The sequence below is a fragment of the Panthera leo genome, chromosome D2 (genome assembly GCF_018350215.1).
Source record: "Panthera leo isolate Ple1 chromosome D2, P.leo_Ple1_pat1.1, whole genome shotgun sequence".
Lineage (NCBI taxonomy): Eukaryota > Metazoa > Chordata > Mammalia > Carnivora > Felidae > Panthera > Panthera leo.
The window spans coordinates 23041428-23051365 of NC_056689.1; the positions used below are offsets into that span (position 1 = coordinate 23041428).

Here is a 9938-nt window from a genome sequence, read left to right on the forward strand (position 1 = left end):
TGTGCATACTGAAAACCACATGGGCCAAGAAGTTGGCACAGCAGGTCTAAATCCCCGTCCTGTCACTAGTAATGAGTTGACCATAAGACAATCATTTAATTGCTTGGTTTCTAAATTGCCTTGACTATAAAGTTTTAACAGTTCCGTCCTTCTTTTTTTTTTTTTTTTTTTTTTTTTTCAACATTTTTTATTTATTTTTGGGACAGAGAGAGACAGAGCACGAACGGGGGAGGGGCAGAGAGAGAGGGAGACACAGAATCGGAAACAGGCTCCAGGCGCCGAGCCATCAGCCCAGAGCCCGACGCGGGGCTCGAACTCACGGACCGCGAGATCGCGACCTGGCTGAAGTCGGACGCCCAACCGACTGCGCCACCCAGGCGCCCCAACAGTTCCGTCCTTCTATATATCTATACAAACTAGCAACTTCCTATAAAATTGAATTAAAATTAATAATATGAATTCAATGCAAACATATAGGGATGGCTAGATAATAGCTTAGCTTCTGAGACCTTCCCAAACCTATCTTAATAAATAATAGTATTAATATTCAAATGATGAAATATTATAACACAAAAGTTATACATTATTACATTATTACATATTTAACATGTAAGTTAACATGAACTATTGTGGAGAAGTCAGAAATTAATGTATGATGACTTCAGATATTCCAGGTCCCATAGGATGGTGAATATTTGGTGATATTCTGCATTTCTAGAGTTTTGTCTTTAAACTTGTATGCTCAGGGTCTGAGTTTGTCAGCAGACAGTGGGTGACTTCACCTCAGGGCTTCAAAAATGAGCTCGTGAGAGCTTACTATACAAACTAGAACATCAATGTACTGATTTACAGTGAAGAATGTAATAGGCATGAAAATCAAAGCACTCAACTGAGCATGTCTTTACAGATCAATTGAGATGGGAAGTCAAATTGTGATCAAAACGTTGCTTGTCAAACATGGAATCAGAACAAAAGGAACTAATTAAATGATTCAGATGTTTGATCCCATCAGTACCTCATCTCTTTCTAACCTCCAAGTCAGGGTGGAATGGACACTGCCTAAGTTGACTTCTTTAACTCCTGTTTTTCATTTCTGCTGTTGACCACCCATCACCCTCCCTGAAATTTGCACATTTGCTACAGAATTATTCAATGCTCACGGTGAAGTCTTGTCTTGTCCCCAGTGTTTTTGGTTGATTTTGCAAATCTCCCCTGATTTACAGTGTGCTGGCTTTTATACATTAACCTTTAGAGCCTTTATTGTCCTCATCACGAAGTTCTTGGTGGCCACTTTGTTACTGCCCCCAAGAACAGCCGCACTCTGCTGAGTAACATCAATCACCATTAGGCTGTCATTGGGTGTTTCAAGAACCCAACCTCTGCCAGAATTGGATAAGGCATGCAGAAGATCTAAAACATGGTTTCCTACAGAGAGCTTGTAGGAGCAGGAAGGACACACTGACACATAAAACAGTTAAAGATCAAGGCAGTATAAAATAAAGTTCTAACCACATAGTATAGAAAGAGAATAAGACAGTGGGAAGAATAAAATGCTAATTATAAGATACAGAGATACAGAGACCAAAAAGCAATAGAGAACTAACAGGGCAGTGGTGTCAAGAATTCAGAGGAGATAGCACTTAAAATATAATAGAATTGGAACTATATAAATATATATTTAATATATAAATATTATATAAATATAAATATAAATATTATATGTGTAGTTATATTAATTATATATAATTATATATTAAATCTCATATACTTTTAATTAATTTGATTACCTATTATATATGTTATATAGTATATGCTATGTATTATATATTATATATTCATTATAATATATAGAGAGAAATTAATGGATTGGCGGAAACTGTGGTTACTCACCAAAGGCTTTGTCATGATACAGTTCTTTTCTTCCCCTCCAGCAAATGATAGAGGTTGTCAAGCCTTCAGGTGGTCTCCTTCCAGATCCTCTAGAAGAAGGAATCTCATTTGACATTTATTCAACATTCATAGAACCACCCCCAACATTGGATGCAGAAGTGAAGGTATGTTTCCTTTTGTCTCCTAATTCACCTTATCTCAGTGTTATATTCTCTAAGGGCAGGAGGAAAGAAAGCAAATGCTCTTCCATTTTCTTTCCCTTCTGATTTTTCCTAGCTCAATACAAATACTTCTTTTAGGGTTGCTTCACAGATGGGCCAGATGAGAACGGTTTAGCAATTTTAATCTCTCCTTCTCCAGCCTCCCCAGTCTCCACCTCCACTTTCCTAAGAGTAAGCACTGATTGCCACCGTGACTTGATCTGTCAAGATGCTCATGAATAATGAAAATGCAGGATAATAGCAAATCAAATTCTCCTTCGAGACTGGCATCATTCCTTGTAGAAAAGTACCCAAGAGAACTTGAGGTTACATATAGCTCACTGAATGCTCCTGAAATCACTTGAGTGTTGTTCTCTTTTGATATTCCAGGGGTTGGATCAAGAACAAGTCCCTGAGGAATTCCAGTCAGAAGCCAACATTTCCGATGCGGATCCTTTAGTGGGTTTCACCATTGAAGATATAAAATCAGTGCTGGGTCAAGTCACAGATGATATTTTAATCGGCATTCAGGTACTCAGCCTTGATAGCGTGCTCACTTACTTTATTATTATTGGTTAATTAGGCAACCTCCACCTTAGGTCTGTAAATATTATCCACACTCTGCTAACAAGAGCGATGCTTAATGATGGAGGACCTCAGTTCAACATCTCCACATAATTCTCAGTTGAGTCATCGGAGATTCCAGAAGATCACAAAACAGATTCACTAACAGCACCTAGTGTGCTGTGTGTTGCCAGTTTACAAAATCATCTGGCACTGAAACCGAAAAAATAACATGGTAAAGACTTAGTGCCTGTCATACTGTAAACATTGCTCCTGCAAGAGTAAATGGAGTACATTGCTAACAGTAAACACTGATTCTTCAGTAAGTCTTCTCACCAAATTTCTAACGAGAGGTTTTCAAATCTTTCTCTCAGATACTCTCAGAGGTTACTCTCTGAGAGAGGTTTTCTCTCAGATACTTTGTTCCATTTTACATATCACTAATAAGCAATTTACACCAAAGGCTGCATGGAAATAGTGATGGAACAGCCGTCCTGGTAGCAACTGTCAATGATGTATCAGTCAGTTCAACTCTGTGCGTGGATATTTTTCCTGTCCAAGAAAACAAAGCAAACCAAGACAAAAACCACTTCTACCTCAACACAAAGGCTTGCATCATTTTCCAGGCAAAATGATTAACCAAGTGAATTGCAAATTTGAAGAAGATTTATAATTTCTTATAGAAATGACTATGAATCAATAGAACAATATACTACATGTTTCAAATATTAATGCATCTCAGGGAAAGATTTAATTGTTATCTGAACATGAGACTATATATAAAAAGCATACTGTATTAACAACTAATTTAGAAAGAGCAAAAGATTAGTTAGCTTGGCATAAGCATACCTTGTTACTTGTTAATCATCAAATGTTAATGCACTATTTATGTGAACGTTTAATGGTTTGATACGAACAGAATCAGCCAAAGTCCTCGGCTTAATAAGGGGTGTTTAGTGTTTACCAGAAATAGTGGTAGAACACGTTTCACACAAAGCTTTATTGTTAACAACCCCATGAATGTAATAGCTGGTTACTGTGTGGAAGGGCAGAGTGCAGTTGAAATAAATTGAACTCAGAACATATCTCCTTTATAGATTTGATAACGTTTCATCTAAATATAGTTTATGTATAATCATGGCCCTGGGCTCCTTTGCCATCCTACAGCTCTGAAATTATTGCTGAGGAACTACTAGACAGTAATAGAATTGTTTGCAGGCCCCCAAATTGAAAACATCTTTACCGAGGCCATGTTCCATGGAGTGAGCAGTGTATTTTTAACTATTCATTGACTTTTTTTTTTTTTTTTACTGTTAGTGTTTGTAGCATTTATATCACTCCTCTGTAACAGAGAGAGTATGATTGCTATATGTGCGCGTTATTGTCCCTTTGGCCTGAAGCCAACCTTGCCAGGCCTGGATGTTCATTAGCTGGTTCATCCCAGTGTGATTAGACATAGAAAGAATGTGGACAAGGGGTGGGAGGTGCGGATCCTTTAGGTGCCACAACCATTTCCATTTTCAGTGTATTCACGGACGTTAGCCTGGGCCAATTACTGCCAATTTTTCAATAAAATGGCTTGGTGATGTGGATTTACACAATGTCTCAAGATAACAAACCCCTTTATGTATTTTCGCTTAATAATCCTCATAAACTACATGAGAATTAGCCAGGCACTTCCCTGATAAATAAATTGAAAAATGATAGACACAGGAAGACTAAATCATTTATCCATCATTTCCAGGGTCAGAAACTGATGAAAGGCCCTAAGTGGAAGCTATGACCTGGATTCTAGTTCTAATTCCAGTGTTACCCACAAAAACCACATAACCCCTAATATCATGACCAAGCTACTTTGGATACTTTAATACTACCGTGGTGTGGCACTATTTCAGTGTTTACCCTTGTGTCTTGGTCAGGTTCCAAGTTTAATTATTTCTCTGCCTACCTAAATGTCTTCCCCTGTTTTAGATGGGTAAGTTATTCTCGCCTTCTAAACCCTGCCTTCCAGCGTCAATGGCCCTTAAAACTGCAGCATGCCTGTTCAAAGGTAGCCCCCTGTCAGTGGTTAGGGTATGAATACACTGAATTGCTGTGGGAACATTTAATGAATGAGTATTTGTAAGATGTTTTAAATTTTCCAATATTTTTCCCTCCTTTATTTAAGAGCCATACTGTTATTATGATTTTTAGAGGAAAAGGCAGTTAGAAAATTCATGTTTTGGGTTCAGTTTTTTTAGAGCTCCTTCTCCAGTGTGGTTTCAGGCATTTTCCACTTTCTATAGCTCAGAAATTTCAGAGAATGTAGTGTGAATCTTTACATTTTGTATATTAATCCACTTACTTTCCCATTGACTCACTTTATAGTTCTAGAGATTTATTAAGAATGAAGTTATCTTGGCCCTGAGATGTTAATTATAATTATTACTGAAGAGAGCAAACATTTTAAGCTTATATAGTTTAGGTATTTTAATTTTAAAGATACATTCAAGATGAAATTATTTTGGCCCTGAGTTGTATAATAAAAATTATACCCAATGGAGCAAACTTTAATATATTTAAAGAATTACATTTCAGAGAAATATGAATACTAACACTAAATTCTTACATTAAATGTTGGCTCTTGGCCCTGTCTAAGCAATAGGGTAAAATAATGTGAAAACCTTGAAGGAAGTTTGCCATCTTGGGACATTAGGTATTTTTAGGTAAATTTGAATTTCCAGGTGAGAAAAGCTGAATTTGACATCACCTCAAGGTAGTGGTCAATGAGAGGCTGTTGAGCCCAGATCATGGATTTTCCATTCTTCCCTTAAAATAAATAGAAACTTTCACTCGTTAGTGGTCTTAGGACAGCTTGTCTGTTCAGCAGTGTTCTGAGGAATAACAAGGAGGCATGGTAGACTGACAATCTCATTCTTGACCAGACAGGGAGTCTTTTCATCCAGGCTCTGCTGGTTGTGCCTGAACTGAAGTAGTGATCACCGCAGTCCAGAGCTGTGAAACCTAGCTCCCCTCTGTCAGTGCACTGTGCTGCTGGGTACATATCTTACCCACATGAACCTTCTCCCCAAAGCCCACACCTGTGTCCGTGAATTTTGTTTCAGTGAAATACCAGAAAGATCTCCAGGTTAATGTGAAAACACTGGTGACACAGGGAAACTGAGGCTGATCAATGCTAGTACATATACATAGTCAAAAGAAATGAAATTATTAGTGGACATAGAACACATGAATTGAAAGTGGAAAGAATTAACTGTTTAGTTAGAGTAGTGCTTCCCAATCCTCTGGAATTGAGACAAGATTATTTCTTCAAACCTATATGGTCTAATATGTTGCATGCCAGAAAGAAACAAGAGTAACACATTTTAAAAATATTTCTCAAGGGGTCCCTGGGTAAGTCAGTTGAGTGTTAGACTCTTGATTTCGGCTCAGGTCATAATCCCAAGGTTGAGGGATTGAGCCCCGCATCGGGCTCCTGCTTAGGTTTCTTTCTCTTTCCCTCTGCCCCTCTCCCCCAGTTGCATTCGATCGCTCTCTCTAAAAATTTTTTTAAAAATTCACAAAGTCATACTAATGAAATATAACACTGGTGAATATATCACAAAATCAAGAGTTGGAATTAAGAATTTAAAAATTAGCAGGTAATGTTAACATACTTAATTATCAATCACTTAATTTTTCAGGTAAAAACTAATACCCAAGGTAGCCAAGTGACTTGTCCAAGATTATGTAACTAAGTTAATCCCTTGGTTTCCAGCTCCTAGACCAGTGCTCTTTCCAGATCTACCAAAATCATGCCCAAGGGGATCAGTGACTCCTAAACAATGACAGAGTTCCTTTGTAACCCTGAGGACCAAGTTCATTCTTCCTTGCCTCCTCCACCCAAACACTAGGAAACAAAAAAGGAATACAATGGGAAACGAGAGGCCAGAGTTTGATAAAACTTGTAGGGCTTGATAAAACTTGAACCAAAGAAGAAGGATACTTTCATGAGGATCCAGAATTGTTGACACCAATGCCATCTTATCAGAAATACTGATTCTTACCAGTGAAGTTGAAACAAAATCTCATCAGGTAAGGTAACCAGGGTATACATTTCGAAACTACCTGTTATGGTTGTACTTATAAATAAATAAATAAGAATGAAAATTTATATGTGGACCAAAACAGTATTTGATTTTTTAAATTTATTCTGTATAAATTGAAATAATAGATGTTTTCTCAAAATACAGTTACCCTGAGGACATCAAATTACGTTGCAGATGTTCACATTCTAAACTTCGAATTGCTTATTAGTACTTATGTGTATAAACTACTCCTCATACACGCGTAAACTTTTTTAAAATCCCCTAAACAAAACACTAGATTTACCACATTGCTTACCACTGGTTTCTCTATACCTAATTTTATTATCTATCATGAAAAAGGGAAGACATTTCCGGGACTACTAATGTTCAGATAATGTAAAAGGATTTCTGGAATTGTGCAGGTAGCAATGTCAGCCCACAGAATATCACTGCCAGAGGCTAAATGCTATCACAGCTGCAGCAAACACTAAAACCTGTCAGCAATCGCTTTACTTTTTTATACCAAAACTATACCACAAAGTGGCATAATTCCAAGAGTTATAATGTATGATGAATATTCTTAATTATCAGAATTGTTCCAATTGTGAGATTATTTGTGTTGTTATACCACAACAGAGGCTTTCCGGGATCCCATTTAGAATGTATTACACAGGAGACAAAAACATCATTGAACAGGGGTGGGGGTACCAACAAGAGCGCACTAACTGAGCCCAGAGCAGTTATTCTGATTCGGTGCTTATTGGTAAAGTCTGTCTGAAAATACAGATAAATTAGCCTATCTGCCAACACGAGGCTGTGTGAAAAATGGCTGTCCAAATACCACTTCCTGTTCGCAGCAGCCACGCTATACATGGGGAGTGTGCGGAGAAATATGATAGAGTGTTATCACATCACTACAGGCCGAAACACGGCTCTGTCTGCAAAACAGGAAGGTGTGTGAGGGATAATGTCTGTCTTTAGGCACTATAGTATGTCAAAACCGCAAAGACAATGTGCAGCAAAAGATAGCTTCATCATAACCACTTTTTTATGATTGTCTTCACAGACCGAGATAAACGAAAAGCTGCAAATACAGGAAGAGGCCTTCAATGCACGAATAGAAAAACTGAAAAAGGCCTGAGGACTTAGTGCAAGGAGAGTGATGCTTAAACTTCAGAGAAACAAATAAAACCAGCCAGAATAATAGACTCTCCAGAGCAGCAGATATCCTTCCTTTCATTGGGAGAGGGAAACCAAGCCCCACTTTTTATTATCCTAAGTAATTAGAAAAGTATTGGCCCCATTTTGCTATCTCCTGTCCCATAACAGCCTCTGAATTTATTGCACTAAGTGTAATAAGAACATTCTGTATACAAGAGTTTGGAGAATTATATATAAAAATACAATTACTTTTACGATACTCCTTTGACATTTTGACTAATAAATGCTATTCATCTTCAGGGAGAATGAAGCCCACTTTTTTTAAATAAGGAAAAATAATAATAATTTTATCCATATTGACCCAATGAACTGCCACATTACTGGAGCCCTGTGAACAGATAACCACATGGCCAAGGATAAAACTTGCTAAACAATAGCAATTAAAATGCATATACTATGGGTTTTTTCCCCCTTAAATCGCTTGGTTTTCTTATTTAAACGTTTCAGTGTGAAACCAATTTTCTGAAATTATATAATGCAGTTTGAAACACTTTAATTTATTCTGTACCGTATTTGTTATTTCTAATCTTGTTACTCTCCCAGGAGAATACATGACCTATATAAAAAGAAGCAATGTATAAATGGTTATTAAAGACCAACCTATATATAGATTGTAAAAATCTTAAATACAAATCAAACTCACAGAGCTCTTAAAATGAACCATTATATTGCAGTAGAATGATTGAAAACATCTCAAGCCTTTAAATACCTTTATGAAAATATAATTTTAGAAGAAAAATATCCATTTGCCAATTGATTGTTTCAGGTTGGATAAATTAAATTAATTATGAGCTATATCCTTTCCAAATTTCTTAGACTTCAGAGTATCCTAGAATGGAGAACATTACTGGGAAGGGGAGAGTTCCTTTAAGAAATTCCCAGTTTATACCGGAACCAGAGGTACTTGGTTGAATATGTTCTATCTACATCCTAACTTTGGGCCAGACCTTACCTTCTCTATCAGTATCAGAGGGATTGCCCAAAATGTAGAGACAGATGTTGAGGTAGAGACAGATCTGACAGCATTTGATAGTTTTCTAACTGTGCTGATCAGTAAAGCCAAGAGTGGTCCTTAAGATAAAGCCATGTTTATTGTTCATCGGTTCCTAGTCTGGAAGGCCTGGAGATACGCTGTGCTTCTTCCTTGAGCTGTCCTTCCCAGCTGAAAACATTGATGGCCACAGGAGATCAGTAGGAGGGCTTGTGAGGCTTGATTTTTCCAAGCAGTCTTTTCTCCAGGGAAAACAGAGGTGAAACTAGGGAAACCACAAATGGAATAAAGGAGCTCCTGGAAATCACCAAGCACAGCTTCAAATGCAATCATTGGCACAGAGTGGACCCGCATTTCTAATAAAGTGCTTATTTTGAACAAGAGTACCAGCAGTCTAAAAGTGAGCCACTGGCTAATATGTGACTTTGAACAAACTACACAACCTCTATTTCCTCATCTATTCAATGAGGATGATACTTATTTTTGAGGTAGTTATAAGGATCCAATAAATTCATATTAAAGGACACTTGCTGTCAGGTTTGGCTTCTGTTCGCCTCTTAGGATACCCGAAAAGGCACAGGCCATCTCTCATACCCACTGCCCAGATGTTTGATCAGCCTCTTTGCCAGAATTCCTGGCCTTCTCTGTCTCTCTATTGGCACCTGTAGACCAGTGTGTCCTCCCCTGGTAACCACTTTGCCACTGTGCCGCCTACATCTTTCATGCTGGAGGACCCCGGAGGTCTCTGTTGTTGCCTAACCCTACCCTCTAATAACAGGAGGAAGAGCAGCCATGGTAGCAGCAGCTCATTTCAATTAATTTTGAGTTTATAAAGGAATATATGCACTCAGTTAAAGACAACAAAAACGAAGTGCAGACAATGAAAAATAAATTTCACCCAAGCTGGGCACCCTCATTTCTCTCCCCACAAGCCAACTGCAGCTTCCAGTAAATTCTTAGAGAAGTATTTTTAACCCATTTAAACACTGGATGCTTGTAGAGAGT

General features: G+C 37.7%; 1 protein-coding gene across 5 annotated transcripts in view; it reads left to right on the top strand.

Annotated features, from left to right (window-relative positions):
• CABCOCO1 (ciliary associated calcium binding coiled-coil 1) overlaps positions 1 to 8181 on the top strand; it is a 119195-nt gene extending 111014 nt beyond the window's left edge. For 3 of the 5 annotated variants that reach the window (XM_042908008.1, XM_042908007.1, XM_042908005.1), the window contains 3 exons: positions 1932 to 2054; positions 2481 to 2621; positions 7788 to 8181. In XM_042908008.1, the coding sequence (XP_042763942.1) occupies positions 1932 to 2054; positions 2481 to 2621; positions 7788 to 7862 (339 nt within the window). In that variant the 3' untranslated portion in view covers positions 7863 to 8181. Of the gene's footprint in view, positions 1 to 1931; positions 2055 to 2480; positions 2622 to 6337; positions 6729 to 7787 lie in introns of all 5 variants that reach the window. The other 2 variants (XR_006194392.1, XR_006194393.1) reach the window with 2 other exon arrangements.
• Positions 8182 to 9938: the final 1757 nt, after the last annotated feature.